We start from the raw sequence: 22,163 nt of genomic DNA on the forward strand, positions 1-22,163 counted from the left end.
GAAAAGGTCAACACAATGTTATTCTGGCCATGTTTCCTGTTTATTTAGTCTTAAACAGGATGTTAAAATGTCAGTTCATCAGCTCATTCAATATCTAAAAGTATGTAGAGCTGGGGTCCACTTTAGAAATGTTTAATGTTGAATTACAAAAGATCCAATTCATACTGTTTTCATAGTCAATGTTTGTTGCAAGGCCGTGTACATATTCCAAAACAGCATTAACCAACTTTAAAGTGTTTTTTACTAAAAATGGTCAACGCTTTGTTCAGTGTGGCTCCATCTATAAATGTATCACAACCTTTCATTACGCCCCTACTAACTGACAATCAAAAATAAAATACCCAGAGTAGTACCCAGGGAGTACTGGTGTGAACCCTCCAAACATGAAATATCCCTTCACATACATTTTTCAGCCTACCTGACCTCCACGCGTGTAACCCTGCACTTTGCTTGTAAGTTCAGTTCAGAAATGCATCAGTGGAAGATTCACAGCAGTGAAGTTTAACACAGAAGAGAAGGGCTTGACCACACACACACACAGGTTCTGACACACTTTCAGTGAGCGATGCATGCCTTGTGTTCGTTCACTCTGCGATGGGCAGAACTGTGTAAAGTCTTTGGGTTACTACGAATGGATGCCAGCATGCACATGTGAGCCTGTGAGTGTGTGTGTGGGCATGTGTGCGTGTGTGTTTGTATAATGTTTTGTTGTACTTTCTATTTCCCCACTATGCTGCTCCATAGGGATACCATGTGAGTCCTCGTTCTCCAGCCGTGGAAAAACCAACTAATCATTTTTTTTCACTGAGCTGGCGCCACTGCTGCACTGAGTGGGATAGGAGGGTGGCTGGGTGGCGGTGGGGGGGTATGTGTGTTGGGGGGGGGTGTTAGCAAATGACCTGATAATCCTTTCCAAACTCTGTAAGCTGAAGCAGAATCAGGTAATGGCTTCATTTGGCGCGACGGCAGCACCGTTCGTGTGCTCAGGAAACAGATTTTAAGTAGCTTACTGCGAGTGGCACTTTGAAGCAAGCGCCTCGCCGCTGACTGCTGTGTGTGTCCGACAGGAGGACACAGAGGAGGGGGCAGCCTGTACCACAAGAAAGAATCTCCTTCAAGTCTCCTTCATGTGTCAGAGGACAACCCCCCCCCCCCACATTCTTCTCTCTTTATGCAATTATTATAGATCCATGTGTTCTTTTGGCTGCAGATGAGGAGCAAAAGGCTTTCTGCTCTTCGTGTTAGCACATTACCATCTCATTACGTGTCTCCGTTTTCCAATTGAACGGCGTTGGAAACCTTTTGGTGCTCAGACACCTGCTTAACACTGAATATTTTTTGAAGTGTTGCATCATGGTTGTGGTCACTATGGTCGGGGTGGGTGGTGTCATGGTAGAGAGATGTTTCCTGTTTGTTTTTTTAAAGACTTTTGTAGCACAAGACTTGTGTACGCTATAATGTACAAAATTTTTGTTTCCTCCACCTGAACACCTCTAGAACACCTTTAGGCCTTGTTTCCACAGAGCGGTACGGAACACTCCAGTCCACTTAGAATGACCAGATACTACGAGATGTAGACCGCTTGCATAGCTTTGCGTCTAAGGCCGAATCTGAATTCTTCCCCTACACCAGGGATCTGCAACCTGAGGCTCCAGAGCCACATGTGGCTCTTTGGCACACACAACCCCCCCATTGTGGCTTTCTAGTTAAAGAAAATTGATAAATTGAAATGTTTTTCATTTTAAAAAGGAGCCAATTTTCTGAAATTAGCCAAAACAGCTAGCATAATGCTAAAACGTTTGCTAAGCTCCAAATTAGCCTAAGAAAACGTCAAAATGTCTAATTTTGGCAATATTTTAGCATATTGTAGTATGCTAACAGAAGCTAAACTCCAAATTACCCTAAAAAAAATTCAAGTTTTAAAGTGCACAAAGTTTTTTGAAGGACTTGAGCAATTTTCCATTCATTTCCTACGGAGCATATTTTGCTTAATATTTCAAAAACTATAAAGGCGCAGGAGAATCAGTATTGTGTGAATGCTTTACAGCTTTACTGCATTCGATAACAAAAAAAGGAGTGTCATATTTATGCAAGACTTTTTGTGGCTCCCGCTGAATTGTAGTTGGTGAGAAATCAACCCCTGCCCTACACCTACAGCTTCTCTCCTCTACAATTAACCCTCCAAATGGAGAGCTATGGAAAAATAGTGTCTTCAAATTCAGACGCTACTCCCAGTCGATGACGTCCTCAATAGTTGCTGGGCAGCTATGCTAATGCGGAGCTGCTAGCGCTAAGAAATACAAGCGCTTGTGGCTAGCTCCACTGGCAGAGGGATACAGAACTCAAAGTCCCTTTGCTCTACCCTTAAAATAAACTATTTTGGACCCTTTTCCTGCAAATGCCCCTTCAATTAGAGGGGCAGGGGAAGAGTTGTGATTGGGTCATAGTAGTGTGTCTACATCAAAAACCAAACAACAATGGAGGTCACCCAGCAGCTTTTTTGTCTGCTTGGCTTTTGGCACTTTGAAACATTTCGAGTTGTTTGAGAGAAGATTGTGGGTCATTTCTTTTGTTGTAATGAACTTCCGCCAATCAATGGGTTTTATCATGCAACAACAGTAGCTCCGCCCTTACCTGTCCGTTCCATTTTCCTATGGACCTTTGACCGAAAAGGCTATGGTTCCTTCCATTTTAAAGCTAAAAAAACACATCAGACCGCACCGCTCAGTGGAAACGAGGCTTTAGTAAACATCAAAACAGCATTTAAGTTTTCATGTTTACTCCTCAATTCCATCTTTTAGAAAAAAAGAGGCGCTTGTTTCCTAAAGTGCAGTGTGTCACACTGAGCGCGCTCCTGACTTAATCCGAGAGCAGTACAGTGTGAGATTGGACCAGCACGGAGCCCACCTGGAAAATGCCTGAATGGGGGACTGAAAGATGCTTGTACTGTGGAGCCGAGAGAGATGGGAGCTTGAAAACGCATGGAGATGAGACTTAATGGTACCCCTCCTCTCCTTCCTCCTCATAAGAGCTAACCTACCTCAGCTAAGCTCATTAACTAGAGGCTTTTTTTTCCTGCCTGTACTCCCAAAAAGCTCCCTGTTCTTTCTGTTTAACTCCTGACTGATGCTTTGCAGATTTCCTGCTGCACCCATCTGACATGACACGCTCTGCAGTTTATCATCTCCCTCCTATTTCCCATCCTTTGCTTTTTTTTTTTTTTTCTACGCAGAAAGCGCCGCACAAACTTGGTTATAAATGTGCATGCACAGCTCGCCTGCCTTCCTGGATCCACATTCTCATTTGCTATTTAAATTTTTGCTTTTCCTGGCCTGTTATCTCCAAAAAAACATCATATTTTTGGAAAAAGGGTGCCAACAGGTTCATGTCATTTTAGCAAGAAAGCAGATTTAGAAGTCTTCATCACAGAATTACTGCTATCTGTTTTGTTTTGGGCTTTAGTCTTCAGTTACACCTTCACCAGACCTCAGCGCTGTGTGATTCTGACACCTGCACAGCAGGTAATGCGAGCGCTTGTTCACCAGAGGAGCACGCACCAGTGCAGCTTCAACTTTCACTTGACAGTTTATGCCCAAAAATTTGTCTTAGAATCCACTGCTTGAGAGCATTGTGATGCCTTAGTAGTACATTTTATTGAGTGCATTTAGGATTATGTTCTTAACTTCTTGGTACATCATTTTTAACAAAAACTGGGGATAAAAAGTTTATTTAAAAGAGAACAGTGCTGCATTCCTCAAAAGTGAAGGGTAGTATCTTAAAATACCTCACAACAGGATTATAAGACTCACAGTCAATGAACAGTCTATTTACGAACTTAAGAAGTATAAATGTGTACCCAACTGACTGTAAACAGTGAAGAAGATAAGGGAAAAAACATAGTACCATCAAACCTGGGTACAACATAATTATCCTCAATCCAAATGACACACTCCCACTTGAAAAAGAAACTTTAGTATCAAAAACTATTTGATTCTTTTCTTTTCTTTAGATCCTTTCTTAGAAATGTAAAAAATAAAAATACATCAGTTGCTGTGCTCCAGCATTAACAAAATGCAACCGCTGATAGGCAGGATCTGCGTTCTTAAATAGAGGATGTAAATATGAATATTTTTTTCTCCTAATATTAATCACCTATAGTTTTTCTATTTGGAGGAAATCTGGATGATGAATAAAACTCCACTCGCCAGTTTACTAGATCGGTTCTGTCCAAATATTCCGACAACCCTAAGAAAGCATTTATGCTGATAAAATCAAAGTAAGGACACTCAACTCGTGTTATCAAGACTACATTTCCTACACGTTTTTATTAATTAAAGAGGATGTCAACGTGCCTAGTGCGTGTTGCATATGAATACATGCATAGAAAAATGCCATTGATGTGCAGTGTAACATGAGATACCACAATCCAAAGGAATCTCACAGTAAAGTCATGTTTTTGTAATCGTCCTCAATCAGCCATAGTCTTATTTTTAAAAGAATTGCAGCACTTCACAGAGTTATTTTGAAAATGTGAGTCCATAATCTGTCTCTGGTGTTGGCATTTCCACTTTGGCTCTGCTTGATTTGGGAAGCTTAGCAGGGGGAAGCCCTAAATAGATAGAATACCACTGGAAACTACCAGGTGCTGTGAGTCACTGCAACCGCAGGGAGGCGGGTCTGGGTAAAGGCTGAAAGTTACGTGAGGAAAAGCATCTGTTGGAAAAGTGAAGCCAAATCACATACCTGTGAATCATAGATTTGCTGAGGTGACCCCTGAAGGGAGAAGCTAATAGGAAAAATAAACTTTTGGATTTTTTGTCTATTTTTACTAGCAACACTACACTTACAAAATATCAAGTGACATAGATGGGTCTAAGATATACTTACTAGTTTAAATAGTCTAAACATGAAAGTTACAAGTTGGCTCCTTATAGCTTCATTGATAAGGAAATATTTTCTAAAGGTGAAAAATCTGAACGGCAGGTTTACTAATTCACCACCTAAACTAGGGATCTCCTGATCTGATCTCATGATCGGAGGTCAGTGTAGTTAGGGAATCGGATGTTGTATCCCCATCAGGGATTGCATATTTATTTTATTTTTATCATGATCAGGACTAAATATTTTAAACTTTATATTACACATATATATATATATTCTATTAGAAATCTGCATATCATGAACAGATTATGACATTTTATTGCCATAAAACAGCAGAATAATCACCAGTTTGAGCAGGAACCGCACAAAAACACGTCAGTGAAGTTAGGAAGACACTCACAGATTCAGACCTCCAGGCTACTAACTCCTTAAATAAACATTTTAAACTGTCAGCGATGGTCTCTTGCGTTTTGTCTTAAGTCAAACAACGATCTACAAAGGCCTTTTTAAAATCAAGGACTGGGGTTTTGCTTATTTTTAATGAGAATTGTTGTCTCGGTGCTGCCAGCAGTGAGACGACTGCCAAGGGAGCATCTACAAAGTGCAGGCTCTCAGAAAAAGTAATTAAAAAATCTCAAAACTCTCTTAAAAAAGCCCAAACTAATAATGTTTACATTGATGAGCTAGTCATGAATCATCATTATTATATTCATCCTACAACATTGATATTGTAAGTATTCATTATGAATTTTTAAGAAAATTTTAATGAATACATGAATCGCATCTAATCAAGAATGTTCAATAGTTCTGAAGATACTAAAGCTGTAGTTACCAAACTTTCTCATGTGGCCAATTATCACCTAATTATCCAATCATTTTTGCTTAATTGCTCACACTACTTCACAGAGGTGCACTATTTAAGTATAAAATGATAAAAGAGGTAAAAAAAAAAAAATAGAAAATCTTGGACAACCTGGATTCTCCGAGCTGCCTTTAACCCAAACTTTGACAGTATACGTTCAAATACCATCAATATGCGTATCACTGGAATGTAGTAGCTTCACGTACTGCAGATCATTCTCTGATTTTACTGTTTTTGAGGCAGCAGTCCTCAGTGAGTTATTAAAAAATAGCCTCAGCTTTAAAATGTTTAGGCAGTAAATCCATCAAAATGACAGAAAGGATTATCATGAATGTTTTACAGTTACACAAACAGGGCAAAATAAAACATCTCTGGACTTGAAAATGTTGTTGAGAAAATGAAAAGCTGTTAGACATTTGTAAAAGCCTGAAGTATCAACAATTGAGGTGGAAAGAGCAGTGTTGGTGTCCTGTGGACAAAAAAAAAAATGGGATGAAGTGGAGGTGGAGTGGGATTATTTAGCTTTTTTTTTGGAAGGTATTTTTTAAAGGTTGGATTGTGTGATATGTAGAGCAAACTAGCATCAAGTTTTTTCTGTAGCATCTCTGGTTAAATTAGCACTCAAATCATGAATATTAAAGTTTATGTTTTTTTATGATCTTATCAAAGTATCACAGACATATTTTTGTAATTATCTCTGGATGTAGTACATCTATAAAAAAAAAAATCAAGTCAGTTTCAGAGCTGTCATGACACACCCTTGATGACCACCATGTTTGACTTTAAATGAAGGGTCACCGTCTCTCAGCCCTCGTGTGGATATAAAAGGTTACAAAGCCAAGAACTAAAGGCAGTTTTTAAATAAAAACCTTTGTGTTCTTTATTAGCAGTTCTTTTATGGTTTCTAAAAACTTTGTTTAGTGCATTCCTGCAAATAGCAGTTCTGTAGTCAATATGTAGCCTTTTTTCCTACAAAAGAAACAATTTTGTGTTTTCTTTTTTAATCATTTTCAAATTACAGACTCAGTAGATGTGCTTGTGTCCTCCTGTGCTGCTCTCGCTTGCAGTGTTATGAGAACACAGTTGTTCAGCATTAGTTTGAGTTTATGTTAAGTACTTGGAAAGAGATTTGATGAGCATGAAGGAGGTTTTGGAGCTTTTCTATGTGTGGAAATCATCCCTAAGAGGGAAAACATTTGAAAAATAACACCCATCAGGCATATCTTTATGGCCACAGACGTTCAGCCGCGATCTGTTAGTTTTTTTTTTTATTCTTAGCATTTATGCATGGAGAATGCTTTGAGAACAAACTCACTTTTTCACTGATGCCATGTTTGCATTTAGACGACCGTGGATCCCCCTGCAGACCAGAGGTCAAAGGGTCTTGGTGGAGAAACAAGAGTGCAAACACTGCTGAGCACTTAAGTTTAATCTATCTGGGGTTTTGAACCAGAGACTGTCCAATTGGAGGTCCAAAACACTATTCAAAACCTTCTTTATAGGTACTTAGGTCAAAGTTACGAGATAGAAATTCCATAAATCTGACTTATTTGTCTCCAAAATGGATTGTATTTTGACCTGGAGAATTTAAAATTTCCAACTATTCTTTGTGGCCCTTTTAATATATTTCACAGAACCATCGTTACTTAGTGCTAAGGATCATTATCTAACTGGCAGACACATGAATGGTCTCATGCGCTGCAACAACCTTAAGATCGGTGATACGTACAAAATAACATCTGCATGGGCCAAAGGTTTTTCAGGAAAAAAAATCCCCCTCTGCCTTCATCTGGTTGTTTCTTCTCATTCTGCATCCTGGAGCTGTAAGCTCCTGTGTAGTGAATGCATACACACCTTCTTGACAGTGATCTGACAGAAAACTTAATGCCGTCTTATATGCCGCACACTTTCAAGCTACACCCTCTAACAGGAATGACTGTGGGGAGAGTGGTCATCATGTTGTGCCTGATCAAATCAATGCTGATTCCAAGAAAAGGAAAAACTGTTAGCACTGTTGCACGATTAGGGGCAGAGTTGCCTCGATCAACAGATTGTTTAGTTTCTTTACAATAGAAGCAGCTGGTGTGTGAGAAGAGACACTCATGCCCTGATGCTTTTTGTTGTTGTTTTTCCTCAGTTTTTTTATTATTACACATTTGAATTCACCTAAAAGAGTTTATGTAAAGGATGTGTGTGGCACGAGATTCTCTTAGTGAGACTAATTTACTGCGATTGCTTGATTGGTAAAGACTTTGAGGAGAGAAGGCCATGTTGTTGGTTTAGAGACGGTGACTCTGTGAAAGACACAAGAGACAGTGCTGAAAATGTTGAGGTCCCCTTTGGGAGGGAAGAGAATGGATAAAATCAGGAATGAATCTATCAGAGGATCAGCTCAGAGTAGATGTTCTGGAAATAAAGAACCAGATTGAAATGCCTTGGACACATTGAGAACTAAAAAGCTAAACTACCTGCAAAGAAGTCTAGAGGATGTTCATGGATGTACAGTGAGGCAAAAAATGATTGAGTCCGGCACCAATTGTGTAAGTTCTCCTACTTAAAAAGATGAGATAGACCATTAGTTTCATCATATGTATACCTCAACTATGAGAAACAAAATGAGACAAAAATCCAGAAATGACAACAGCCACAATGACAATGACAGTGACGGCGGTCAAACACTTTTTAATTAAGTTTTCACTGGGGTCATGGAGGAATGGACCAAAAGGAATGGGGCAGTGATGTTTTGGGGCTGTCGCTGGGCAACACAGATGTTCATCTCCCTCCAAAGATTTTCTATTAGGTTGAGATCTAGAGACTGGCCAGGCCATTCTAGGAATGCTTCTTATGAAGTCACTCCTTCATTACCCAGACAGTGTGTTTGGGATCAGTATGAAATGATGGATCAGTCGTCCTGGTCCCTTTGCTGAAAAACAGCTCCAAAGCATGATACTTCCACCCCCATGCTTTACAGTAGGTATGATGTTCTTTGAAGGCAACTTAACATACTTTCTCCTCCAAACACAATGAGTAGAGTTATAACTGAAAACTTCTATTTTGGTTTCATCTGACCATAGGACATTCTGCCATTCCTCTTCTTGATCATCCAAATGCTCTCTATGCAAACTTTAGACAGGCCTGCACATGTAGTGGCTTTAGCAGGAGGACACGTCTGGCACTGTAGGGTTTGAGTCTCATAGTGTGTCACTGATGGTAGTCTTTGTTACTTTGGTCCCAGCTCTCTGCAGGTCATCCACTAGATCCCCCGTGTGGTTCTGGGATTTTGTTCACCGTTCTGGTGATCATTTTGATCCCAGCCGGATGAGATCTTGCAGGGGAACTTTAGATGGAGGGAGATTATCAGTTGGCTTAGTATGTCTTCCATTTCCTATTAATTACTCCCACAGATGATTTCTTCACACCAAGTGGCTTATCTATTGCAGATTCAGTCTTCCCAGCCTGGTGGAGGTCAACTATTTTGTTTCTGGTGTCCTTAGACAGCTCTTTGGTCTTGGCCAAATAGTGGAGTTTGGAGTGTGACTGTTTCAGTGTTTGAGGTTGTGGACAGGTGTCATCAATGCAGGTAACGAGTGGACAACAGAGGATCCTCTTACAGAAGAAGTTACAGGTCTGTGAGAGACAGAAATCTTGATGGTTTGAAGATACTTTTTTGCCCCACTGTAGTGAAGAAGAGCATGAGGTGGTTGATGTGAGCCATTAAGATGCCGAGGACAGGAATAGGTAGAGGCACATGATAACCAAAGTGAAGAGCCAAAAGGAGTATGAAGAGCAAATAAAAACATTGTCTCAAACTTGATTGTTACCAGGGTACTTTTACACACAAAAACACTGAGTCAGTCCCAAACCGAATAAATATTGATTATTCATATTTTTATTTTCATGTCACTCTGAGAGCATCCCTTGCTGAGAAAGTTCCTGAAACATGAACACATGTGGTTAGTGATGTGAACACAATCAATTGCTACATTTTATAAACTGCTATTCATCAGTTATGGTTTAACCCTTTATTCAGACTTCAGTTATTTGCAGGGCTTTCCAGTTTGTTGTAAATGTTTTTTTGTCTTTATAATACCAATTTGTAAGAGAGATATATGAAGTTGTATGAATGTGCCAAAGGAAATGTGTGGCTGTTTCACATTTACAACTGTCGGTTGTATCCAAAGCTCAGCATTCACTGGTTGTTATAAACACAAATTGTCTTTTTGGATCAGTTCTGCGACCAATGACGAGTCGACTCTGATACTCTTCAAAGCTATTTTCATTGTGATTTTATTTCATACAAAACAAATACAGAATATTTGGATCAAAACAATCTTATCCACATGTTCTGCAACTGTAACCGGGGGGAGAAAAAGCTCCTGACGTTGTACACCTCCAAACCTGGAATAGATAGAAAGTGGTGCCAGCTCTTCTTCATGCTATTCCCAAACTGAACACAGTATATTGAGAGCAATTCCTTCCACTGTTGTTTTCCACTTCCTTTCATATTTGTGCAGCAAAATGGTTAAGCCGCAGTCATGCGTAAAGGCAACAGAGGAGAAGGAAAAATCCTCAGTTTTAGGACTCAGAAAAGGTTTGCACTTTATCCTATGAATCCATTTGCTGATAAAAGTATTGACAAAGTCAACATACTAGTCACGTGTTGTTTTAGTCAGTTGTCAGGCAACAGTGCTGAGGTGTCAAAAAAGTGTCAAGTACACAAAGATTTGTCTTTTTTGCTGTCCAGTCCTCACACATTCTGCCTTGTGACACCATGTTGTGTGTCAGAGTTGATTCCTCTCCTTATCTTGGACACTGGGTTGTAGCATTGTACCCTTGCTCTCAATATACTGGCTCTGAAGCATGCAGGATGCAGACATATTTTTTATTCCTGCATGGGATTGCACAGACTGCTTCTCTGCATGTCATTTACAAAGCTTCAAGCCAACAGATCACACACTTCTGAGACCAAAATGCTCCAATTACAACTCCAGTTCTGACATATTGGGACTCTGTGTACAACTACAAAACAAAATGCAAGTGTTAAATAGATCATTTTTAATTACTAAAAACATGGAAGCTTGTCAAATATTAAATATGAGATGCTCTTCTGATTCATGAATCGTTTTTTACCAGTTTGAGTTTGCCACTGTTACTTAGGTGTCCACGATCCTGGCCCAAACACTGTTAGCTATGAATATAGCCTAAAGTCCTCTGAAATGGTGAAGAAGCTATATGTGACGAAGCATTGGAGGAACCTGACCTTAGATCAAAAGAGTCTGAAGTTTTTAAACAAAAGTTTTAATCAGGATATTCATCCTCTGAGTTGTAGACGAGAGAATCCATCGAGCTTCTAGTCAAGTCTATGTCCAGTCAATGAACAGCCTAAATCTCTGGTAGTACAGCAAAAACTTTCATTCGGAAAAAGTATTGGCAAGTAAAAACCAGTTTGATCTACACATTTTCACTCCCAACTCGCCGTATGTGAACATATGGTTTGTGTTCACCTCCGCGTCACATTTGACCTTTTGGGTGTCCCCGACTTGTTGGTTCTTGATGTGTTGGCTGTTCCCATTAAATCATGGGCCTCCAATCCAAAGTACACGGTAAAAGATGCAGAACCAGTACTGGGTTGGGGTACCAGGTTGGGGTTAGGGTACTGGTACCAGGTACCGTATTAGGGTTCCGGAACCAGTCCGCATCCCGAGGGTTGTCTACCCTTGGTTTTTGCATCAGCGGCTCAATACCAAGTGACCCTCAGACCATTAGCGGTTCACAGCCTTGGGACTCCTGATTTAATGGGGGACAGCCAGCATGTCAAAAATTGATGGGTTGGAGACTCCCAAAACATCAAAAAGTGTTGCGGAGCGGGCCCAAACCATACGTCCGTATATGACAAATTGTGAGTGAGAATGTGTTGGTTTGAAAGCAATGCCTGCTTCTGTATGGCATTATTCCCAGTACCATAATAGTCATGATTGTCGTTCAAAGAAAATTGGAGAAACAGACTTGTTGAAGGGTCTTAACCCTCTTGTCACCTCTGATACAACGGCTGATTCTCAGGTCGCAACAAAGAAAAACGAATCACTTATCTTCTTTTTCGAACAAGTTCTTTTCACTCATGTCTTATTTTTAACATCTGATATGTCTTCCATGCTATTATAGGGTATGCTTTATAAACCTTTTTATTCTGATTCAATTTCACATCGAGCCCAAACTTTTGTCAGAATTAGAGTTGTAGTTTTTTTACCTTCTGAATTTTTAGCATGAACATGAGTTTCAGGATCAGGAGTTTCAAGACATGTATCAGGCATGAATGTGTTACTCTTTATTTTTTAAGAATTAAAAAAAAAACATGAACTGTCCTGGAGGAGAAAGTGGAGAGAACATTGCCAGCAGCTATTCCTAATTAAAAGTTCTCCATCATAGAGTATGTATGTTTTTTGTTTCTTTTAAACGATTTTAGAGGCTGATATGATGCTTGATATTGATTTGATTGTTCAAAGTCACTTAAAAGTGATTGTCAAAGAATTCCTCAAAAACAGAACTTGTATGGCAAAGGTGTCCACCTCTAGTCCTTGTTGTGTCTGCCAAACTTGCTGAAAATGCAGGAAGGCGGTTAGAAAAAGAAAGGCTGGCCCTCAAGGATTGGGTTGGACACCCTTGATGCTACCAAGATGCTTTTAATGCACCTTTGTTATTTAAATCCAAAGTACTTCTTCATGTCTCTTCCTAGACAGCTCATTGGTGGGGGATGGGATTGGGGGAGGGTTGGGTGGATGAGGCAGAGTTGCTTCTGCAAATGGACTTTTGCCTTTGTGCAAAAGGACGCCATCCTCCATCCAGCTTTGCTTTGGTATAATGGAGGTGCTTCTCCATGCAGTCTGTCGGTCTTTGGCGTCACATTTTAAGCATGGTTGTCCAGCGAGCAACATGTTTGAAATGATGACTTGTTATTGCCAAACCCTTTTAGAGGAGCAGCATAAACTATGCAATAAGCATCAGTGGTATTTTTGATTATAATGTATCAGTCTTGGATCTTCACTACCAAGGACTTTGTCTCTGTTGGGCTGGAATATGTAGAACACGTTTGACCCGCAGACCCTTTATTCAGTCATGTGCAGAAACATGACCTGATTCTTTGACTTTTCAATGTATTTTTTTTCCTTTTTGAAAGTTCCATTAAGATATTGCTGATTTGGTCTTAAGCCACGTTCACACCAACCTTGGCAACAAGCATTCAAGTGACCACTTTCAATGATAAGTGTATGTAAACCCTTATATGTGCGCATTTCAGGCTTCTGCATTCAAACCTTTCGTATTAAGTTTTTACGACTATTTTTGGGCTCTACATACGAAGCACGCGTTGAAAGTTAAATCAGGTCGAATATTGACCAATGAGGGACTCGGATTTGGTAGTAACATATACATGGCGTCCCTTCACAAAAGTGTCAACCATTTGAAAATTCATCATGAAGGAGAAATTATTTATAGCAATTTGTGCCCAGATGGAATTATATGATACAATTTTTTTCATAAACTGAAATAGAGCTGTGAAAGAAAATGTCTGGAGGATGTTTCGCGAGATTCACACATTTTGCACCAAGCTTCGTTCAACTGTAGGTGGTGGACATATGCCAGTATCATGCAGCAACAGTCCAGTGTGACCACCATGGTCTGAATGCGAGTTGAAGAAGGCACTTTTAGCGTGTTATTGAATGTGTGTCACATGCCCAGTGTGAACGTAGCATCAGACCCATTACTTGAATGATCTCGGCCACTATGCATATCACCAGTTATTTTCAGGAAACATCAAATTTCCCAGTTTAAGCTTACAGTCATTTTATGAAACTCTTAAGAAGACCAACTCGACAAAAGAAAACAGATAGAAATGACTGAAAAGCTAAGAACAGAAATACTATCTCCCGTCAAACTATGGGTTATGCCTTAACAATATCTTCTAAAGAAGATTTTTAAACTATGAGTCAATAATCTTCAATTTTCTCCACCCACCACCCTTGTTTAGTTCCCACGGCACCAACCTAAACTCATCAGCATGCACACATTTTAGAAAATGTCTCTTCTTTTCTTAGTGTGCCTCCTACCTCTGCTTATCTTTATCATTTCAGGTATCATGACAAACAGGAAGTGACCAGTAACTTCCTGGGAGCCATGTGGCTCATCTCAATTACCTTCCTCTCCATTGGTTATGGGGACATGGTGCCACACACGTACTGTGGGAAAGGCGTGTGTCTGCTGACAGGGATCATGGTAGGCTTCCCTCAGTCTCATTCTTAAAAGGGATGTCTTCGGTTTCCATTTCCCTGTGCTGTCATTGTGATTTTTCTTTTTTGTGCTGTAGTTTGAATACTTGTCTGTAAAAGGCTAGAACCAAAACGTTCCTGTGTGTTGGTCACTGTGCTTGTACAACAGGGTGCTGGTTGCACTGCACTGGTCGTCGCAGTGGTGGCCAGGAAGCTGGAGCTGACCAAGGCTGAGAAGCATGTCCACAACTTCATGATGGACACACAACTCTGCAAACGAGTGAGTCAATGTGTACATGCATCTAGCATAAAGGCATTGGATATTTTCTCAAAAAATACATAAACGAAAAGTGGAAGTGATGATGGTCTTCAGAAGGGACTGCACTTCATTTTATACTACTCTTCATTCAACAGACATTAGATAGCCTCCTCTTAGAACAAGTAGTGCCAGGACATGTTCAAGGTTGAAGCTGAAGAAATTAGGTGTCGATGTCCAGGTCCAGAATACCTGAGATGAGATACTTAGAAAGGAATTGCAGAAGAAACGATACATCTATCAAACGGGCAAACGCTTCAGCACATAGGATGGTTGTCAAAAGGAAAAAGGTTGAGCTTAATGAACCTTGAGAACTAGCATTGAGAGTTTGGTCCCAAGGGGTTTGACCTGTAGTCTTAGCACCTCAGCTGGGGAAATGTTCTAAAAATGGAAGCCAAAACGCCTAAGGGACATGAGAAAAGGAGGTTAGGGTCATGTAAGGGTGTCCTGTTGCATGTGGGATTTAATATCCTTCCTGTGCTTTTTCAGTGCCATCTCCTTGATTGATGAGTCTAGCCTTTTTCCTAACTTGATGCAGTGAAGTGTCCTCCCGATGTGCACTACAGACTTCAAAGTTGGTTCAAACCAACGTAAGCCAAAATAATCCAGCTGGATTCTGTGCTGCCATCAGAGTCGTTGAAGATCCCAATCACACTTTAAAAAAAGCCCAGAATTTGAGTCTTATTGTCAGTTTTTATGATCTGGCAAACACTAAACTGTCATCATTTTCCAACAATAACTGGTTTTCCAAACCTTTTTTAAAAGCCTCAAACTAAAGCGCTCCATTCCAACCCTCTTTGCAACCACTTCTCAAAACCTGATGGCACAATCCAATTTTCGCAGTATAAGTCGCAGGAGTCAAAAAAATGCACCACAATAAAGAAAAAGTTACTGTATATATAAACTACACACCTGGCCAAACTACGCAAAAAAACTCCCTTGAATAAGATGATAGAGGTTATTTTTAACCTCCTTCTAGCACAATTAAATCGTCTTAGAGATGTGACAAAAAATGACATGCATTAACTCATTAGAAGGAAACCACAAAGGCCCCTTGAATCTTAGTGGGAAAGGGAGAGGCTCAAAATAGATGTTGCTCTAAATGATGAAAGGTGTGAAATAAAACATGAAGAGCTTAATTTAGGTCTCTGTTCACTTAAACCTTCTATCTTTGATGAGACAAAAGAGCTGCAATTGCGTGTTCCTGCCTCCAAATTGTTCTTCCCGAATGGTGAAGGTCGGATTGGTTTCCTTAAATTGAAAACATGGGGAGAAAAGACTGGAATTCTAGTGAATCCAAGTTGAGATAGGTTCCTATTAAAATAGAACTGGATTATCTGAACATCAAAGCGGAAAATGCTTTAAAAATATATTTATCCAGGCTATGTTGGTGGTAAAATCAGACAGCGTCAACAAAGAGTCAAAAAAAGAACTATTTAGAATCCAAAACTCTGGGAGGCTCACACCGCAATAATGTCTGACTGCTTATGAATGACAACAAAGCAAGATGGCATCAGCAGGAGACAGCGCAGACTTTACACACAGAGGAGAGAGGTAATTAGAAGCAGGTGTAACTGATCAGTGTAAACCAAGAAGGGAAGAGAACAAAGGGATGATGAATAAAAACCACAGAAATGAAAAGTAGAACACAAACACCAGTAATCAGGGCTGCATTGCTAGATCCAACGGATCCAATACTCAAGATATATCATGAATCCCTTGATGCACCTGCAAGCTTACAGGAAATCACATGGTGTTTTACAGACTTTTGTAGTAGTCAGCACTAGTTATAGAAGCCATTGCAAGCCCTTCGTCTTAATAGTGGCTTACAGTAAACCCATTGATTGTATAAGAGAACTAGACCAAGTGAGCGTGACTTCACTTCTGGTTCTAACAAAATGAAGTTAGTTTAGTCAACATTTTTACACGATATGGAGGTCACCATGTTGGAACCAGAAATCATCAGTAGATACTGATTGGTTCAAATTGGTCTGAATCAGTATTTCTATGGCAACCACTCTTGGCAATCAGGAGTGAGCTTACTGGGAGTCCACACCTTCTACCATGATGCATGACCACATGCTTTTATTCAGGCTTCAGAATGACCAGTTTACACCTTGAATAACTGGAACTCCAGAAAATATTTCATGAAAAAAAAAAGGATTAGAGAGAACACGTTGAAAAAGTTGTTTTTGACATGCTGGCTGTTCTCACTAAACCAGGGGTCCTCAACATCTGGGCCGCAAACCGCTACCGGTCCGAAAGTGACATAGTGCCGGGACACAGGCTCTTATCAATGGTCCCCAACCCACAGGACGCAGACCAGCACCCGGTTTGGTACCCTAACCCGGTACTGGTTCAACGCCCGTTACCGCGTCTCGAGGGATGGGGAACCATAATTTAATGGGAACAGCCAGCACGTCAAAAAGTGGTGCGGATGGGACCCGAGCCCTATGTCCAAATACGACAAGTTGGGAGTGAGAATGTGTAGGAATGGTTATTCCGACAAATAGAATGACTGAGTAATAGCTGTTTATTTTTCAAAAGGAGTCTTTGGGATTTCGTCTTTTTGAGACCAGCGGACACTTCCTGTTTGGGAAGGGGTTACTCAATCCAGTCCCCTCATACAGTTAATGAGTAAAACCAGCATCAGTGGCTCCACACTCATTTTTGAAAATGTAAGCAAGAATCTGAGAAGCAAGGAGTAAGAATTAGCACTTTGTGAACCTAGAGTGAGCATTCCCCAAGAGAATCGCCACGACGACTCGTGTCAAAATACAAAACCCTGCGGATCGACTGATTAGATGGTACTTCATTACATTTATTACGATCACTGAGCACACCTTCACCTTACGTGGAAGACCTCACTGACATCAAATTTGACAAGTCTGTTTTTATCCACTAAGAGCTAAGGCTTACAGATTTCACACTCACACATAAAGGAAATGTAGCAGGATTGTGATAATTGCATGTTACACCCAAAATCCATCACCACTTTGGTGTGAGAAGATAAAAGACACTTTTTACTTATTGCACCATATGCATGGACTATTTTTTCTGGTTGACAAAATAGAAGAAAAACACCAAAATGCACATATGTTACTGGTTCCAATGTGTTATAGTCAGATAACAGAAACCGGCAAGATAGAGTCCTACAACTTTTGGTATTCTGAACACCCACCTCTCTTAGCCCATTGTTTTTTTCAATTGGAAACACTGAAAAAAAACATTTTAAATAGTAGATGTTTAGTATAGTGTTTATCACTGGTGATACGTTTCATAAATATCTCACAATATAGGAAATCCATCAAGTTGAATTACTGATGTTTTAGGGCTGTAAAATTCCTTTCTATACACTTTTCACATTTTCAAACTTTTTCTTTTGTTTAGATTTCAAACCTTCATTGAAAAATAAGTCCAGTGTTATGACATGAAAACAAAGTGCACTGTAGAGAAAGGGGTAAAAAAAGTAGGACTGGGTTGAAAAAATCGATTAATCGATTTGAATGGATTTAAGCATTCACAAAAGATAAAAATCAATTTATCACATAAAGCTAAAGTCTGCTAGCTAACGTTCAATAGAAATTCCCTTAGGGCGGCTAATGCTAACGTTTGGTTGGCAAAAAAATTCATTGCTGACTAAATCTGAACATCTTTATTTACTTACAGGCATTCATTTTTCAAACTCTCTTAAGGTAATATTTGTGGTCTAAAACTTTGTCTTTTTTTCCCCCCTCATACTGTTGTCTTCTTCTTGAATAAAGTGTTCTTCTATGGTGCGATCGCCACCTAGTGGCCAAACTGAAACGCACTCCAGGAGAAGCAGAACAATGTTTACAATGTTAATGATCTGAACATTTTTGTTAGAACTTCTTTAGAGAATTTATGTAACACTGTATGATATTAACAATCTCATTATTTTACTATGTTTTACAATATGTGAACTGTATCAGATTAATATAAATATATTTAGATTAAATAGTAGATTTTTAATGTATTTCTAGACAAATGTGTATAAATTTGTAAACTTAAAATTGAATAGAAAGAATCTGAAAAAATCGGAATCAAATCGATTCAGGCTCTTGTGAATCGAATCAAATCGTTTCTGGAAATTATAACCGATACCCAGCCCTAAAAAAAAAGTGTGAAAAAGGTCATGAAACATAAACCACGATATAGCATAAGTATTATGATACTCGCCAGACGGTCATGGTATGGTCTGCTTTGAACCTTGTGTTGCAGGTGAAGAACACAGCTGCCAATGTACTCAGGGAAACATGGCTCATTTACAAACACACCAAGCTGGTCAAGAAGATAGATCACGCCAAGGTCCGGAAACACCAGCGCAAGTTTCTCCAAGCCATTCACCAGTAAGTCCTGCTGCCTCATTTGACCTCACAGGGTCCTCAGCATTGATCCCTAATGTACAGCTCACACGTTTACTTCAAGTCCTTCTTCTGTTTGAGCTAATAATCTGATGGTGTGAAGTGTCACCATACAACATTTGATTCTGTACGCTAGAGAATAGTTGCTTTTAGTTATACATTCCCCCATATCTGAGCTCTAACGAATGTAAACACCCACACACACACAGTCTACTAAGTATTGTAATGGTGTTTCCTGTTTCCCTGCCCGTTCCCCTCTCCCTCAGCCCCCTTTGACTCTGCGCTTAACAGCGAGAAGTGTAATGGTTTCACTTGTTTCGTGAATGTCGTGGGGTTAAAACTTTGTACTGTGTTCTGTCCTTGTTTTGCTCTATCACTGCAGAGCTCAGAAGTAAGTTGAGTCTTCTATGTATCCTTCTCCCATTGTCTCCTCCACATCCTCCTTCCTTCCTCCTCTCTTCATGTCTGCGTTTGACACATGCATGATAAAAAAAATTGCTGGATGCCGATTTGTTTTATTCTTTATTTTTTTATTTACTTCAGTGTTCCATTTACCTCTCTCTTCCCTCCCATTCTCCTTTGAATGGAATGAAAAAAAAAAAAACATTACGCCATCGATGTCAGCAGTGTGTCTGGAGAGTGTGTGGGAAAGAAAAGCTTCTTGCACAGAACATGCTCATGCTTTGGTTGGCCCGACCAACAAGTTCTACTCCTCTACCATGTGGTATATAACCTCACTAATAATCAATATAGTTGCAGCTATATCGACTTCCATCCTCCAATCTCATGGTTTTATAATGACTTACGAGTATATAGTCTAATAAAATGTGCTTAACACAAAATCAATAAAAAAAGAGGTTTTGAAAGAAAAAAACAGGCTTGACCACAAAATTGTTTTACAAAACGGTTCATTCTAATAGCTTCAGCTTTTAGCCCCCATGCTTCAACAGACATATGGGACAACAAAGCTGAAAAAGCACACATATGAGCTGAACCAGTTTCCCACAGAGATAAGAGTCATAAGTGAGCATGCTCTGATACACCGATTTGCACATGAATAGATGTCCTTGAGCGTCATCCTGTTCTTTTATGTGCCGAACAGGGAAACTCTCCTCCTCGCACGTTTAGAAGACGACTGTGTGACACTTTTCTAAGTCCGCATTTGACATTCCATTTTTGTTTTATTTTTAATGGATTCGATCAGCAAATTACTTTGCAAAACCCGTCGGCTGTGCAAGTTACTCAGGGTGTCTCCGTCCATATGTTCAACAGCGCCAGCAGACAGTCTTGTTTCTGGGAAGCGTCATCTTTTATCTGTGGCATCCTCTCACACATGTCAGCCCTTTGAGAATATGCACAAACACATGATCCAGCTATGGCAAACGCTCTACTCACGTTTCATTGTGCACAAAGTCAGTCATAGCCACTGCACGCTTACGGAATGACCAGTGTGGGTCCATGAAGTCCTATCACTGAGCTGTTTGTAGCATTGACGAGGGGCATGCCATCTTTTTTATGTTTTATGTTTTGGGGCAGAAACTGAAAGGAATGTTTTGGTTTATTTTTAAATAGGACTTTGGGTTTGTATGGAAGCATATTGCATTCTCGCTGGAAAACATTTATCAGTCATAATAAGCTGTATTTTCACTCAATGACATCTTTGTCTTCTAATAGTCTTTTTTGGAGTGAAACTAGAGGTGGGTGATTTGGCTAAAAGGCTGTGCCACATTTGAATAAAATCCCCTTTATGAATTTAAAATGTTTCTACGAGCAAATGACCTACATTCGTGTTAAAGTTGTTGTTTTGTTTTTTTTCAACGAGCCATCGTCCTCTATAGACTCTTTCAAAGACCATGCAGAATTTCCCTGTTGGCCTACACAGTTCCAAAGTTACAAACATGGTTCAGTTTTTGACTTGTTTTACAGTCGAATCATCCACTCTTTACACTCAAACTATAGCAGAAGGAGGATATTAAAATGTTTTTCTTCCACCTCTACATTATCTATAGCAAGGCTCAAGTATGAATATCAACATCATCATGGTAACCCAAACTGGAGGTGATCTTATAGGCTCAGTGCAAAAAGCCCACTCAACTCTAAAGTGGAGCAGATAAACTCCCACTCTTATCATCTTTTCAAATTGTTTCCAGTTGTATTTTAATTAGGATTCAGTCGTTTTTAGTAAAAAAAAAAAAAAAAAAAAAGTCACTTTCTATGACTGAGTCTTACAGCCCCAAACACAAATGTGAAGAAGAAGAGCAGCTTATTTTCTATGTCACAAAAAAAAAGAAAAAGCTCTTGTTTTCATCTACTCCTGACTTACAGCGATTTGAATAAGGAAATAGTCAGAAATAAAATTTCAACAGAGTGATTTAAACCAAAAATTGGTGAGGGACTTGAAGATTTGACTCTGACTAGTGAAAAATGCTGACTTGTTTGACTTTATTTTCACCTCGTGGACATCACTAACATATTGGGTCAATTTTGGGACAAATCTTTGTGTTAGCTATTTTCTTTTCTGTAACTCAAAAACACTACATGTCTTTTATTTTGCTTAAAGATAGCAGTCAGAGTTGAGCCTCTCAGAAGCTTCCTAAAAGAAGAGCTGCTTCACTAAAAACAGAATCAAATAAAGCTACAGAAGAACATAGTTGTTTAAAATAACATTAGTTGAACTTTTTGAATCCCAAACTAACCAAGCACTCTCCAGCTGCAGAATCATTCTTAAGATCCGAGCTCTTGTCTGATATTCCTTTTATATTTGTCTTTGACAGCACCCCAGTTATTCAGAATTAACTACTGTGGTAATTTAACTCAAAATATGATGTCCACGCATGAGGACGCCACTTCTCAAGACACTGAGAGCTGATGTGACCAAGTTTCTCCTGGTTTGTTTTTCTGTTGAGGAGCGTGTTGTCGTCCAGGTTTAACAGCTTTTGTAACCTCTAAAGAGCAGGGTTCAGCTTTAGAGAGCCTTTAGACCAGGGGTCAGCACACTTTAACACTAAAAGAGCCATTTGGGCTCATTTTCTACTGATCAAAGCCTAGAAGGAGCCACGTAGTCTTACTTTAGCCTTTAAGAAATTTGGATTTGCATTCGTGACCTTCTTCTTTTAATAATAAATATGAATTATGTCTTTATTTGGCACGAACAAAAGCAACAATATAAAAAACCAAGCATCTCTGAAAATGTGATTTTTTTTTTTTTTACGTTTTACAGAACCTCAAATAACTTATTTTCAAAATAAAAGATGGTCTGTGCCAAACAGGATCATCTCAGTGCGGCTCTGGGAAGCTAGTAACCATGTTGTGCAGCATAGGATAATATGTGCTTTGAACTCATAAAAGATCTAACTTTTTACCAAAGTTTTGCCCTTTGCGTATAAAATCTGTTCATTCTGGAGGTAGTATTGAGCAAAGCTACATAATGTATCATCGTTGTGCACCTCAGTAATCAA

General features: G+C 39.5%; 1 protein-coding gene across 2 annotated transcripts in view; it reads left to right on the forward strand.

Annotated features, from left to right (window-relative positions):
* The window catches only part of LOC112147341 (small conductance calcium-activated potassium channel protein 2), an 82,835-nt gene that overhangs the window by 51,483 nt on the left and 9,189 nt on the right, over positions 1 to 22,163 (forward strand). The window contains exons 5-8 of one of the 2 annotated variants that reach the window (XM_024273655.2): positions 13,870 to 14,011; positions 14,174 to 14,284; positions 18,563 to 18,690; positions 19,088 to 19,096. In XM_024273655.2, the coding sequence (XP_024129423.1) occupies positions 13,870 to 14,011; positions 14,174 to 14,284; positions 18,563 to 18,690; positions 19,088 to 19,096 (390 nt within the window). The remainder of the gene's footprint in view (positions 1 to 13,869; positions 14,012 to 14,173; positions 14,285 to 18,562; positions 18,691 to 19,087; positions 19,097 to 22,163) is intronic. The other variant, XM_024273656.2, reaches the window with a different exon arrangement.

Source organism: Oryzias melastigma, linkage group LG17 (assembly GCF_002922805.2).
Source record: "Oryzias melastigma strain HK-1 linkage group LG17, ASM292280v2, whole genome shotgun sequence".
NCBI classification, from domain to species: Eukaryota; Metazoa; Chordata; class Actinopteri; order Beloniformes; family Adrianichthyidae; genus Oryzias; species Oryzias melastigma.